The following is a 16,204-nucleotide window of genomic DNA, read 5'->3' on the forward strand; positions in this document are numbered from 1 at the left end:
CCAGTTTAGACTTTTGCTTTGTTTGATGACAAACAAAAGTTTAAGTCTGGGGGAGTTGATAACACCGTATTTTGACCACTTTTGTGGATCGTTTTGAAATACGTTTTCTATTTTTTAATTGCTTTCAAGTACTTTTATTACTTTTTTCTTGTATTTGTAGTTCCAAGACTCTTTTCAGGTAACTTAGAGAAAAACTTAACAAAATGGATAGAAAACCAGATTTCAGCTCAGAGTCAAACCGTCAGAAGTTCACCCCTGATTGATGGCCTTCTCCCCGTCTGGTCCAGCTCAAATTTGGAGATCTTAAAGATGGAAGTATCAGCTTTCCAGCACACTTTACAGCTTGGCAATCCAACTGTTCAATCAAAAGATACGCGAAGAGCAAGATGCCCCGTAAACCAGCCGGCAACCGTTTACACCTGCGGGCAACAGAGCATTCCCCGCGGTCAGAAGCACCGCGACCGCGGCCAGCCACCCATTTCCCGCGGTCACACTCATGCCGACCGCGGCCAGCTAACTCCGAGCCCGAAGGCCCATTTCTGAAGCCCAAAATGATTCCCTCATTTGGAGAAACCCTAAGTGACGCCCAGAGATGTCTTGAGCACTATAAATACATGTCTAAAGGAACCCTAATTCGTATCATGTCCTCATATGCTCTTATTGTTTTAGAATACTTTTTCAGTTTTAGGTTTTAGGGAGAGAGAGATTTGTCTCTTGAACCCTTGTTCTTTCTTTTTCAATTTCGGTTTATATTCTACTTTTTAATACTATGTTTTTGATTTCGTTCATCATGTCTGAGTAGTTTTATTGTTTGGACTAAGGGATTTTCGATGGGGATTTATATGTTCGGTGAGGATTCCATGAGCTTTTGAGCCGAATCTTAGAACTTTTTCTTCTGAATTCGTTTTTACTGCATGAGAGTAGCGTCATGAACTACAATCTGATCCAGATGCTTGGTGACACGAAAATGTTCATCCGGTGTCAGATCTAGTTTGGGTGAGCAAAACAAACATAGGAGTGGAAACCTACCTATGGGCAATTTGTGAATGCTGACGTGTCTTAAACATGATGCATCTCTTTTTTTCCAGGGCCAGAGTGGAAACCTACTGGTCAGGGTTGAGAGAGATAGTTGTCTATGATCACGACAGTGGCGTATTCATACGTCCGTGACTCCAGTTCGAAAAGTTTATGCTAAGATCTTATCAAATTTACTCTCTAGCAATGTTTTGAATCGTTTGTACCCTTGAGAAAACTTCCCTGAACCCCAGCGCCTCTTTTCTTATAGATTCACACCGTTTTATTTCAAGTTTTAGTTTACTATTTTTCATTCCCTTTCAATCGATTTTCATTTAAGCAATTAGGTTAGCCGTTTTTCTCATTTTTACTCGTTTTCGCTAAGTTTAGTTATTTGGTGATTTTACTTCCCGTATTTTCTCTTTAAGATTCGTTTTTACATTTTAAACACACCACCAAAACCCTCACAAAACTTTTCTGGTTCTAGACTTCCTTAATTTATATTTCTTTCAAAAGCTTTTGTAGAAAAGATCCTCCTTCTCTGTAGATTCGATCCCTAAGTACTACAATCGATCAGCTGTGCACTTGCGGCTATTGATTTCATTTAGGGTAAAACTTAACAACCCTCAACACATGACACACACCACATCAGAGCCCTATTCGCCACACCTGGTGAACCGTTGACCATCTCATCCTTTACCTCAACAGATTCTGCACCAGAACAATGAGGCTGATCGATTTAGGCTCCAACTAGATCGATTAGACACCACACTGAATGAGTTTCTTGATCTACAAGCTATTGCTGAATCTAACCTTTGTTTGAAACTAGAATCAATGTCCTCTGGTTTTAGCAGGAAGTTTGAATGCCTCTCTGATCAAATGAAGACTCTAGAGGAACAAAAGCTCAAAGATAATGCAATCCTAGAGCGGAGACTTAAGGACATTGAAGAAGGAGAGGCTAAGAACACAATTGCCCTTCGTCATGCGCTTAAGGAACAAAGAGGCTGCCATGTCCTGATCTAATATTTGGAAAGAGATTTCAAAGATTACAAGTGGTACTCTGATGGAGACAAGTTAGAGATGATTGAAGAGCTGGCAAAGATCGCAAACAAGACTGAAGAGCTTGATGCTACTTTGGATAAAGTTGTTTATGCTTTAGATGAAGTAGAAAAGAAAGTTAAAAAACTTTCTAAAGATCATATGGAGTGTGATCTGAACACTGAAACCAATGCTTTGGATAACCAAGACATGCCTGAAAACCACTGGAAGCAAGAGAACAACAATGGAGAAGAAGAGATTTAAGAAGCAAGCATGGAGAGCCGGAGGAAGCTGACCGTGGCTGCGTGCTTGGTCAATGTGCGGTCGTGCCTGGTCGACCCGTGGTCGTGTCTGGTCGACCCGCGGTCATACCTTCTCGACCCGAGGTCGTACCACCTCGACCCAAAATAATTTTTTCTTGTCCTGGATTGATGGCATGATGACTACCATCCATTCCCCTTCACACCTTCGACCATCCACCACCGTTTACCATCGCCACACCACCATACCATTAACGAGACGTCTAGGTAAGTTTTCTCTTTCTTTATCTTTTCAGTTCATTGCATACTCTATTTCTCATCCTTACTCTGAATTATCTCACACCCCAGAAAAGTGTGATTTAAGTCTGGGGGAGGATTTCATCCTTTTCTAACCACCTTTCTTTCATGAATCTTTGCATTCTTTCATTTTTCTTTTAAATTAAAAAAATTGAGTTTTCAAAGCGTTTTCAAAGCAAATTACGTTTTGAGGAAATAATGACAGAAGTCTATGATGATTACCAACCTGTATGCTTCTACACTATGCATGACAGCTCTTTTGTGGTTTAGTACTAGACTATGCAGTAGCTAGAGTACTTGCAATATGAACTCCCACTAGAGGACTTTTATTCATGGAGATTCTTTCTGACAGGATATACTAGCTTATTTTATTTGTATTTAATATTTATATCTAATTTTCTCATTATTGATTCTAGGTAGGTATCATGTTATACATTTAGGACATTTTTTTTCCTCATTTTACCACTATTTGTTGTCCTAGATGGCCAGTTCATCTTTAGCTGGTACCATTACCCTTATCCAAACCTTTATTTTCAAACCTCATACATTCTCTCTTTTGTTTATATCAGCAGATATGTGCAAAAACGCCGAAGAGGGAAGAATAACACAGTTTTCAGTTACTCCAGAAAATGACTGAATGGAATTTGAAAGGAAGAGTAACAGCAATCTTTAGCAGCCTCAGAAAGCTCATTCTTAATGGTAATTTTGTGCATCTCTAAGACTCTATCTAAAAGTGTTTCCTTTTGTCAAACCAAAAAAAAAAAAATTGAAAAAAAAAGAAAAAAAAAGAGAAGAGAAAGAAAAAGAATAAAAATGAAAGGAAATAAAAGCCTAAAGAGTATTAGATTGTCAAAATTATTCGGAGCAAAGACAACTAGTATTCATCTATGGGAGATATAATAACCAAGACAAAAATCTAAGTCTGGGAGGGAGGGGGATGATTAGAAGAACAACTTGAAGAAGAAAATCAGAGATCTTACGGCAAGAAGAATTTCACTGAAAACTGTGAATATCAACTGCTCCATCATCTCTTGCTGTTTTGCATAATATCCTGTTTATTTAGAAATTAAGGTAACCCTAAGCACTTTAAACATCACCCCTAAAAAGCCCTTTGAATACCTAGCCTTTATTGCCTTGTTTATTTTTTTTTTGATGAGAACCACTGATAATTTCAATGAATGTTAAGAGCTAGTTGACTGGAAGTTAGGTCTAAGTGTGTAGATTTTTGCATGACGGATCAACGTACTAGTTATGCTTGTATTTTGGTGAGAATTTTCTAGGTTACACCCAAATTGATGCATTACGATTGGTTATGGTCTAAGAGTATGGTTTCTGATTATTTTGAGTTCCCTGTGATTTATGTTAAAGGCTTTTTCTAGGCTTAGATCTTGCTTTGTTTGAGGACAAACAAAAGTTTACTATAGTGCTAAAGTCTTTGACAAATCTTCTATAAAACCCAGCAAGATCGTGGAAATTTCTTACTTCACCAACGGTCTTAGGGGTTCGCCAATCTTGGAAGGCTTTTACTTTCTCCTTATCTACTTTGATACTATCTGCACGCACAACAAAACCTAGAGACACACGATTATCTGTTAAAAACGTGAATTTCTTGAAATTACCAAACAATCTCTCCTTTCTAAGCACGTCTAGAACAGATCTTAAATGCATAACATGATTTTCTAGGTTCTTACTGTAGACTAGGATATCATCAAAGTATACGGCCACAAAAACACCTATAAATACTCTAAGAACATGGTTCATAAATCTCATGAAGGTGCTAGGTGCATTTGTTAACCTGAAAGGCATAACTAACCACTCATACAGAGCATGCTTAGTCTTAAAGGCTGTTTTCCATTCATCCCCTTCTTTCAATCTAGTCTGATGATAACCACTTTTTAAATCTATCTTTGAAAAGATGCTAGAACCATGAAACTCATCAAGCATATCATCTAATCTGGGAATCGGGTATCAATACTTAATTGTTATGTTGTTGATTGCTCTACTGATAACACCGTATTTTGACCACTTTTATGGATCATTTTGAAATACTTTTTCTATATTTTAATTGATTTTAAGTACTTTTATGATGTTTTTCTAGTATTTGTAGTTCCAAGACTCTTTTCAGGTAACTTAAGGAAAAGCTTAACAAAATGGATAGAAAACCAGATTTCAGCTCAGAGTCAAACCGTCAGAAGTTCACCCCTGATCGAAGGCCTTCTCACCGTTTGATCCAGCTCAAATTTGGAGACCTTAAAGATGGAAGTTTCAGCTTTCCAGTGCACTTTACAGGTTGGCAATCCAACGGTTCAATCAAAAGATACGCGAAGAGCAAGATGTCCTGTAAACCAGCCGGCGAGCATTTCGACCAGCGGCCAACAGACCATTTCCCGCGGTCAGGAGCATCCCGACCGCGGCAATCCATACATTCCCCCAGTCAGAGCACTCCCGACCGCGGCAAGCCAACTCCAAGCCCAAAACGCCCATTTCTGAAGCCCACATTTGGAGAAACCCTAAGTGACGTCCAGAGAGGTCTTGAGCACTATAAATACATGTCTTAGGAACCCTAAAAATCGTGTAACCTAATATCATCTATCATTACTTCATACTTTTATTGTTTTTGCCTTAGCTTTTAGGGAGAGAGAGATTTGTTCTCTTGAAACCTTGTTCTTTATTTTTCAATTTCGGTTTCTATTCTACTTCTTAATACTATGCTTTTGATTTCGTTTATTATGTCTGAGTAGTTCTATTGTTGGGATTAAGGGATTTTCGATGGGGATTTATATGTTAGATGAGGATTCCATGAGCTTTTGAGCCGAATCTTAGAACTTTTTCTTCTGAATTCGTTTTTACTGCATGAGGGTAGCGTCATGAACTACAATCTGATCCAGATGCTTGGTGACACGAAAGTGTTCATCAGGTATCAGATCTAGTTTGGGAGAGCAAAACAAACATAGGAGTGGAAACCTACCTATGGGCGATTTGTGAATGCTGACGAGTCTTAACATAATGCATCTTTTCTCTTCCAGGGCCAGAGTGGAAACCTACTGGTCAGGGTTGAGAGAGATAGTTGTCTATGATCACGACAGTGGCGTATTCATACGTCTGTGACTCCAGTTCGAAAAGTTTAAGCTAAGATCTTATCAAATTTCCTCTCTAGCAATGTTTTGAATCGTTCGTACCCCTGAGAAAACTTCCCTGAAGCCCAACGCTTTCTTTCCCATTGATTTACACCGATTTTCTTTAAAGCTTTAGTTCAATATTGTCTTTCCTTTTTAGTTAATTTTCATTTAAGCATTAGAATATTCATTTTTATTATTTTTAGTTATTTTCGTTAAGTTTAGTTATTACGCCATTTAATTTCCGTATTCTCTTTTAAGATTTCTTTTTTAGATTTTAAACACACTACCAAACCCCCACTAAATCGTTTTTGTTCTAGACTTCCTTACTTTAACTTATTTCAAAGGCTTTTAGCAGCAAAAGATCCTCCTTCCCTGTGGATTCGATCCCTAAGTACTACAATTGATCAGATGTGCACTTGCGGCTATTGATTTCAATTAGGGTAAAACTTGATAACCCCCGACACAACCACATCAAGTCACACCACCATCAAGTTTTTGGCGCCGTTGCCGGGGAAGGCACGCATTTTCTTTTCTGCAAAACACCGAGAAAGGTTAGTAAATCGACTCTAGAACCCCCTTTTCTGCAACTTTCCATTTTTCGGTTCTTTTGTTTCCATTTCAGAAGATATGGATCCTATAAATCGAAATATACACTATGAGGAAGGTTTCTATACCACTCCTCAAGCCACAAGACGCAGAGAAGAATACCAAGGCCGAAATCTTAGCTACATGGATCGATACAGCCAGCCAAACCACCCTTACCACCGGCGCAGAGAGACTGTTCGACGCCGGGAAGATCCTTATGGCCCTCCTCCAACCTACTTCGAACCACACACCTATAATCCTCCACTTCAGAACCCTAGTCAGCAAGAGGACAACTTGAGGATCAGCAGACGTTTGGGACGCCTCAAAGGAATGATAAACCAGTTCCATGATCAGCAGATTCTCACCGAAAACACCCTGCTAAAGAGAATTGATTCAATCTCCGAAGAGTTCAACAGAAATTTCGAAGATCTGGCCAATCATGTTCGAGTTCTGGAAGAACAAACCCACAAGGACGCACAAACATTAGCTGGGATAATCCACCAAGTCGCAACAGAGCAGACAAGACAAGGGTATGACATCATACAGAATTCAAGTGATATTGTCGAATCAAAGCAGGAGATTAAAGAAGTCAGAGAATCCGTCTCCTGGTATAGAGAGAAGACAGACGAAGAGTTGCAAGAGATCGAGCACAGGCTGAACAAACTCGAGCTCAAAGCACGGGAGATTGATGCAAGAATGGAGCAGATGCCCAACATTGAGCAAATTGAGAGATTTTCTAAGAAATCTCCCAAAGATCCTGATGAAGATGCACAACAACGCCCTGGTATGAGTTCATATGATGCTAGTATACCCAATAAAGAAGCTGGAGAGGTTCGTATCAAGTACAAGAAGGAAGAGACGGACTACGAGCAGTTTACATCCGGGGCCGCGGGTCCAAGCGTTCTGACCGCGGCCAATGCCTTGTTTCCCGCGGTCGCGACTCCTCTGACCGCGGGAGTTGGTCGTTCAGATGTTCCTCCGGGTTTTGAGAGGAAAATAATACACCTTCTGTCCCAACTTCAGCCTCCAGCACCTAAAAAAGTAACTCAGGAAGAAGAGAACCAAGTTTCAGATGAAGAACCAGATCGGCATGAATCATTACCTTGTATAATGGCAAAGGAATGTGTTGAAGATTCAGCTGACTCTTCAATCCAAGAAGACCAGACGTGCAGCGAGATAAAGATGCCATACATCGATTCAATCATTGAATATGACGCTGCAGCTTTCTTTTGTGAATCCTATTCTGCGTTTGAGACACCAGCCAACACCTACAGAGAAAGGCAAGTTCGAATTCTCCATAAGGTCAAGACTACAGGTCAGTTTCTTATCTCTTGTTCTATTAGAGGAGAAATGTTTAAAAATGTGCTTTGTGATTCTGGAGCCTGTCTTAACATGATGTCCAAGGCAATTGCTTTGAGACTTGGTATTAAACACCTGTGCAGGACTAGAGCAAAGATTAGTCTAGCTGATGATTCCAATGCAACACCTCAAGGAATAGCTCATGAAATTCCTTTGAGGATAGGAGATTGCATAGTGCCTGTCGACTTATACATTGTCGAGACGAGAGATGCAACATATCCAGTGATTCTCGGATGGTCTTTTCTAGCAACTTCCGGAGCTATAATGGACTGGCCAAACCGGAGGATTTCATTTGGTAATAACGACAAAGATGTCTTCACAGAAGCTGTTCCATACAACAGCAAAGCAGGAAAACGTTCTGCAACAGAAGAGCTTGAAGAAGAGCTTTGGAGTGACGAAAAACCTGCTAAGCAAAGCAAGGAGATGTCGAAAAAGACTTGTCTCAGGACAAGTTCTTCTTCATTGGAATAAGTCACGTCCAACACCAAAAGTCGAGCTAAACGACTTAAAACAGAAGCGCTTAATGGGAGGCAACCCATTTAGGTATTGTTTTCTTTAGGATTTTTCTTTCTTTTTCTTTTTCTTAGTTTCAGGAGTTTCTTATAAAACAAAAAAGTCAAAAAATCAAAAAACCCGAAAAAACCAAAAAGAAGGATGGTACCTGACTGCTCGACCCAGCAGGAACCAAGGAGAAGCAGGAAGAGGCCACGATATAAGCCCCCGCGGTCGCAGACGTTCTGACTGCGGGAAACGACCCATCGACCGCGGTCCCGTGAATATGACCGCGGCCAAGTGCTTGATTGCCGCGGTCGTGCAGCCCCTGACCGCGGCACTTGGTTGTTGAGATCCAAACCCGACCCAAACCACCCCTTTAACCTCATTTCACCTCACCAATCACCCTCCACCTCATTCATCACCCTCCACCACCTTCATCACCACCTAATCACCTTCCCAAACCCCTTCGAATGAATCCGGTTCATCTCCACCAGCATCCCGGATCCAGGTAAGTTCTCTTTGTCCTTACCAATTCGATTATCTATGCATTTTTCTCATCCAATCTCGACTTGTTTCACACTGAGGACAGTGTGATTTAAGTCTGGGGGAGGATTTCATCCCTTTCTAACCACTTTTCTTTCATGAGTCTTGCATTATCCACATTTTTTGCATTTTCTTTAAAGTTTCAAAATCGGTTTTTAAAACAAAATACGTTTTAAAAGGGAATGGTGAACATGAATCAATGATAGTTGACTGTGTGCTTTAGACTGTTCCTAGTGACATTCTCATTCATGATTTAGGACTAGACTAGGCGGTAGCTAGGCACATTTGAAACGAAGTACCCCAGAGGAATTTGAATGATTTCGATTTAGATGAAGGGATACACTAGCTCTGTTTTATTTGGACTTAATTTGGACTTAATTTTCTCATTGAAGCATTATACCAGGGAAACGAATCATACATTCAGGACTCCTTTATCCTTTTACCACTCTCTGTTGATCCTGAATGGCTAGTTCATCTTTAGCTAGTTCCCCACCTTAACCAACCCTCTTTCAAACCACATGCACTCTTGTTTTCTATTGTCTTATATGCAGATAAGTGCAAAAACGTTGGAGAGAAAGAGGAACGACGCAGTTTTCAGTCACAAAGGACAGAGACCTGCGATTTGCCGGAAAAGTTCCCGGAAGGATTCAACACAAGAGGAAGCTCAGTTTGCCTTAGAAAAATCTCAAATTTTTGTACAATCTCGTCCTCTATGTCTCTCTCTCTTTAAAAGGCATTTCCTTTTCAAAAAAAAAAAAAAAAAAAATCCGAAAATAAGAAAAGAAAGGAGATAAAAGCCTTAGAGAGTCTAGAGAGTCGAATTTTAAGTCCCAAGGCAACTGGAGTTCGATTTTATGGAATTTTGGAGATTGTTTTATGATTCCCGGAAAGAATCTAAGTCTGGGGGAATAGCTGTTTACAACAAAGGAGGAAGGATTATGCAACAACATTTGGCAAGAAGAAGTGACTGAAAACTGTGGTCATCAACAGATCCTTATCTCTCTTGCTGTTTTGCATATTTTCTTGCATCCTCCAGATCTTCAGGTAACCCGGAACACTTTAACTCCACCACTTAAATAGCCTTTTAATGCCAAACGCCGTCTACCCTGGATGATGTCTTTAATGAGAACTCACTATTGAACTTAATGAATGTAGAGAGCTAGTTGACTGAAATCAAGATTTAAATTGTTTAAGTTTTGCATGACGGAAAAAGTGGACTAGTATCTCTTGTGCTTTGGTGAGAATTTTCTAGACTAATTTGTGGATTGATGCACTATCTTTGGTCCTAGTATAGAGTTCATGTCTATGAGATTTGTGCATTCCCTATTTTTGTTTTCACGTAACCAGTTTAGGCTTTTGCTTTGTTTGAGGACAAACAAAGGTTTAAGTCTGGGGGAGTTGATAACACCGTATTTTGACCACTTTTATGGATCATTTTGAAATACTTTTTCTATGTTTTTAATTGCTTTTAAGTACTTTTATTATGTTTTTCTAGTATTTGTAGTTCCGAGACTCTTTTCACGTAACTTAGGGAAAAGCTTAACAAAATGGATAGAAAACCAGATTTCAGCTCAGAGTCAAACCGTCAGAAGCTCACCGTCTGATCCAGCTCAAATTTGGAGACCTTAAAGATGGAAGTTTCAGCTTTCCAGTGCACTTTACAGGTTGGCAATCCAACGGTTCAATCAAAAGATACGCGAAGAGCAAGATGTCCTGTAAACCAGCCGGCGAGCATTTCGACCAGCGGCCAACAGACCATTTCCCGCGGTCAGGAGCATCCCGACCGCGGCAATCCATACATTCCCCCAGTCAGAGCACTCCCGACCGCGGCAAGCCAACTCCAAGCCCAAAACGCCCATTTCTGAAGCCCACATTTGGAGAAACCCTAAGTGACGTCCAGAGAGGTCTTGAGCACTATAAATACATGTCTTAGGAACCCTAAAAATCGTGTAACCTAATATCATCTATCATTACTTCATACTTTTATTGTTTTTGCCTTAGCTTTTAGGGAGAGAGAGATTTGTTCTCTTGAAACCTTGTTCTTTATTTTTCAATTTCGGTTTCTATTCTACTTCTTAATACTATGCTTTTGATTTCGTTTATTATGTCTGAGTAGTTCTATTGTTGGGATTAAGGGATTTTCGATGGGGATTTATATGTTAGATGAGGATTCCATGAGCTTTTGAGCCGAATCTTAGAACTTTTTCTTCTGAATTCGTTTTTACTGCATGAGGGTAGCGTCATGAACTACAATCTGATCCAGATGCTTGGTGACACGAAAGTGTTCATCAGGTATCAGATCTAGTTTGGGAGAGCAAAACAAACATAGGAGTGGAAACCTACCTATGGGCGATTTGTGAATTAGGACGAGTCTTAAACATAATGCATCTCTTCTCTTCCAGGGCCAGAGTGGAAACCTACTGGTCAGGGTTGAGAAAGATAGTTGTCTATGATCACGACAGTGGCGTATTCATACGTCCGTGACTCCAGTTCGAAAAGTTTAAGCTAAGATCTTATCAAATTTCCTCTCTAGCAATGTTTTGAATCGTTCGTACCCCTGAGAAAACTTCCATGAAGCCCAACGCTTTCTTTCCCAATTATTTACACCGATTTTCTTTAAAGCTTTAGTTCAATATTGTCTTTCCTTTTTAGTTCATTTTCATTTAAGCATTAGAATATCCGTTTTTATTATTTTTAGTTATTTTCGTTAAGTTTAGTTATTACGCCATTTAATTTCCGTATTCTCTTTTAAGATTTCGTTCTTAGATTTTAAACACACTACCAAACCCCCACTAAACCATTTTTGTTCTTGACTTCCTAACTTTAACTTATTTCAAAGGCTTTTTGCAGCAAAAGATCCTCCTTCCCTGTGGATTTGATCCCTAAGTACTACAATTGATCAGTTGTGCACTTGCGGCTATTGATTTCAATTAGGGTAAAACTTGACAACCCCCGACACAACCACATCAAGTCACACCACCATCATCTACAATCAACACACATGCACTAGCTTCCATGGTTCTAAAACTCATAATCTGACCCTTTCATGGAAGGAACGATCCAACTGAGAGCATAGTCATAGAATTATGTGGCTGCAACTCTAACGCGGTTGATCTCTATGTAGTGCTGACAATTGAATACTAGTTCAATTTTCTTTTCCCACTCCAAATAAGCATTTGGATCGTTCCTTCAATGAAAGGGTCGGATTTTGAGTTTGAGACCTCCGAGATTATCTTGAGGCTGAGTTCTTTCTTCTCTTCCACATCTATATCGAAGCTGATTGCTTCTTGATGATCTACAGTCTTGATTGTAGTATTCATCTGTGGCCTCATCTCGCGTTTTTCTGACTTGTTCTCTGACCCTCTCTAGTGATCGTTCAGGATTATTTCTCCTTGGCTCTCTGTTTGGTGTTGCATCAGACTGATGTTCAAGGATCTCTTGTCTGAATTCTTCAAATTGGGCAGCCATCAACTTTTTCATCTCGGCCATCATTGCCTTTAATAAGAGCTTCTTCTTGTTGTTGTTGTTGTTGCTGGGAACTATATTGACATGGGGGGAGTTCTGAGAATAGAAATAGGAAGTAGACTCTCCTAAATGTGGAAGGAGATGCATCATTTACATGCTGTCGTAATCTTGGTGAAACCAAATCAAAAAAATCACTAGCAACTATTCTCTTAATTGGCCAAAAAAAATTGATTCTTCGTGTTCCGCAAGGAACCATAAACCGTACGATCCATCTAAAAATATTTGAATTTGAATCGACACTTTATCACTTGACGAATAGATCGATGAATGAATATGAAGAGACAATTGTCAGATGATGATTACTTGCTAGATCCTAACAAAGAATGCATGGATCTAGTGCCACTACAAGAAAACATGAAATTGGCGACTGCATTTTACGACTGTTTTAACAGTCGTAACGTTTTACGACTGTTTAACGACTACACCCCGACTAAATAGTGACTGATTAGCAATAGTCGTCAAACAGTCGCTAATTAGTATTAAATACAAACAGTCGTAATTTGGTCGTTAATTACCGACTAATGTACGACGTATTTGTCGAGTCGCTTGATAAAAAACACGTGTTTTAACTTTTGTGGTAGGTGTACCGGTTTTTTGCGACTAAAACACGACAGTCACTATTGAGACGCAAATCAGTCGCAAATTAGTCGTAAAATTTTCTATATATACAGATCCACGCATCTTCTTTTCATTCACTCACAATCACAATCTAAAAGCTCCGAAATTCTGGAGAGCGTTTCTAGATATAATGTCTGGAAATTTCAGTAATAATAATAATAATAGAGAGTGGATGTATAAACGGATCGACGAAGAAACGGAAAATTTCCATTCGGAATTTGTATCCGGTGTAGAACAATTTATGAATTTTGCGAACAACCAGACGCTAACGCAGAGTAATGGCGGTAAATTTTACTGTCCTTGTAGTGTTTGCAAAAATAATAAATTTTTGCCGGGAAAAAAAATTTGGAACCATCTCTTTAGTAAAGGGTTCATGCCAGATTACTATATTTGGTATAAGCATGGGGAAGAAATTACTATGGATTATGGAACTAGTTATGGTAATATAACTCATTTAAATTGGAGTGAAGAAAATGTGGGTAATGTAGTAGGAGATATATATGTGGATATGGTGAATGATGCATTTCATGGTAATTATCATCAAGATGATACATATCATCAAGAAGATAGTTATCAGAATGTACAAGAACCGGTGCGTAACCATCCTCAACAATTTTACGACTTGTTAGAAGCTGGGAAAAAACCATTATATGATGGTTGTCATGAAGGTCACTCGCAGTTATCTTTAGCTGCTCGGTTCATGCAAAATAAAGTAGATTATAATATGAGTGAAAAGTGTGTGGATTTGTGGGCATCTTTGTTTACGGAGTATTTACCAGAAGGAAATCAGTCAACCAGGTCACATTACGAGACAGAGAAATTGATGGGTAATTTGGGGCTTCCATTTCACAAAATTGATGTTTGTATTAACAATTGTATGATATTCTGGAAAGAAGATGAAATGTGGGAGGAGTGTAAATTCTGTCAGTCACCAAGATATAAGCCTAACGAAGGACGACGTTCACGAACCAGAATACCATATAGTCGTATGTGGTATCTACCTATTGGTGATAGATTGAAGAGGCTGTATCAGAGCCAGAAGACTGCAGCGGCAATGAGATGGCATGCTGAGCACCAAGCAAAGGAGGGTGAAATGTGTCATCCCTCTGATGCTGCAGAGTGGAAATATTTTCAAGATTTACATCCCCGGTTTGCTGAAGAACCCCGTAACGTTTATCTTGGATTATGTACAGATGGATTCAATCCATTTGGCATGTCTCGTAATCATTCATTATGGCCTGTGATCTTGACTCCTTATAATTTACCCCCTGGTATGTGCATGAAGACTGAGTACTTGTTCCTCACAATATTGAATTCTGGGCCAAATCATCCGCGTGCCAGTCTCGATATCTTCCTCCGGCCTCTTGTCGAGGAATTAAAAGAATTATGGTCAACTGGTATCGATGCATATGATGTATCTTTGCAGCAGAATTTCAAATTAAAGGCTGTGCTGATGTGGACGATAAGCGACTTTCCCGCGTATGGCATGTTGTCTGGATGGACGACCCATGGTAGATTGGCTTGTCCAATTTGTTTGGACGATACAAAGGCATTCTATCTGCCTAATGGAAGAAAGACATGTTGGTTTGATTGTCATAGAAGGTTTCTCCCCCATGGTCATCCATTACGAAAGAATAGAAAAGACTTTTTGAAGGGTAGACAAGCTATAAATGAGTCACCACCAGAGTCTTTGACAAGTGAACAAGTTTATAGTGAGCGCATAGAAACTGTCAATCCTGCAAAAACGACTAACTGCGGTGGCAACGGTCATGAAAAAAAGATGCCTGGATATGGGAAGTGGCATAACTGGCACAAAGAAAGTATATTTTGGGAGTTGCCTTACTGGAGGGACCTCAATCTCCGACATAATCTTGATGTGATGCATATAGAGAAGAATTTCTTTGATAACATCATGAATACTCTAATGAGTGTGCCAGGTAAATCGAAAGACACTATAAAGTCAAGATTGGATATAGAACGATTCTGTGATCGGGCACACTTACATGTTGATGAAAATGGGCAAGCCCCTTTTCCGGTATATACATTGGAAGAAGCTGATAAAAGAAGATTATTGGAATGTGTGAAAGCAGTACAATTCCCAGATGGTTATGCGTCAGACTTAGCTGCTTGTGTTGATATTGAAAAAGTAAAGCTTGCCGGCATGAAGAGTCATGACTGCCATGTTTTTATGGAACGGCTACTTCCATTTATCTTTGCAGAACTCTTGGACCGTAACGTCCACCTTGCATTATCAGGTACTTTATAGTCTATTTAATAGTACTTGTATAATATATGTTTATAGTAATTTATTTATAATTGGACTTTAATATATTTAGGTATTGGAGGATTCTTTCGTGACTTATGTTCAAGAACTTTGCAAAAAAACAGGGTCCAAATCCTAAAACAAAACATAGTCCTAATCTTATGCAATTTGGAGAAGATTTTTCCACCATCATTTTTCGACGTAATGGAGCATTTGCCTATACATCTTCCTTATGAAGCTGAATTAGGAGGTCCTGTGCAGTATAGGTGGATGTATCCTTTTGAAAGGTTTTTCAAAAAACTGAAAGCAAAAGCGAAGAACAAAAGATATGCATCAGGATCGATTGTTGAATCATATATCAACGACGAGATTGCTTATTTTACGGAGCACTACTTTTCCGATCATATACAAACAAAATCAAGGTAAACTCCAAATGGATAATTCATATTTATAAGTCAATATTGGCCACAAGATAATTTTACATTAACATGGGAATTTATATTGATTTTTATGTAATGGGAAAGGTTAACAAGATTTGACGAAGGTGAAGCCCCTGTATATGATGTCCCCGGAGTTCCTGATATATTTACTCACGTAGGTCGGCCAAGTGGGCAAATGCATGAAATATGGCTTTCAGAAAAAGATCACAAAATTGCACATGCATATGTTTTGCGAAATTGCGATTACTTTCAACCATTTGAGAGGTATATCGAATTTTATCCTTGTCAGATATACCTAATTTATAATCATTTCTTGTATAATATATATGTTTGTGGTGGACAGGATGTTCGAAGATTACATTTGCACAAAATATCCACAACTCTCTGATAAAGAAATTTCTGCAAAAAGAGCGGATGAATATCCTTCATGGGTGAAAGATTACGTATGTTTTTTAGCTATATTTTTACTAACTATGGACATTTTCCATCAACGGATTAATAATCAATCCATATTTACATGTGCAGGTTACTTACTGGAACACTACAAACCCTTTTCCTATTTGGGTTCAAGATATAGTTCACGGACCAGTCAATAAAGCCAAAACCTGGCCAATTTACTTTACGAGAGGATATTTGTTTCATACACGC

General features: G+C 39.1%; 1 protein-coding gene across 1 annotated transcript; it reads left to right on the top strand.

Annotated features, from left to right (window-relative positions):
- Positions 1-13,361: 13,361 nt before the first annotated feature.
- LOC112085479 lies at positions 13,362-15,119 on the top strand. Its single transcript, XM_024154696.1, has one exon. The coding sequence runs from the start codon at positions 13,362-13,364 to the stop codon at positions 15,117-15,119; it is 1,758 nt and encodes a 585-aa protein (XP_024010464.1).
- Positions 15,120-16,204: the final 1,085 nt, after the last annotated feature.

Source organism: Eutrema salsugineum, unplaced genomic scaffold (assembly GCF_000478725.1).
Source record: "Eutrema salsugineum unplaced genomic scaffold, Eutsalg1_0 scaffold_3, whole genome shotgun sequence".
NCBI classification, from domain to species: domain Eukaryota; kingdom Viridiplantae; phylum Streptophyta; class Magnoliopsida; order Brassicales; family Brassicaceae; genus Eutrema; species Eutrema salsugineum.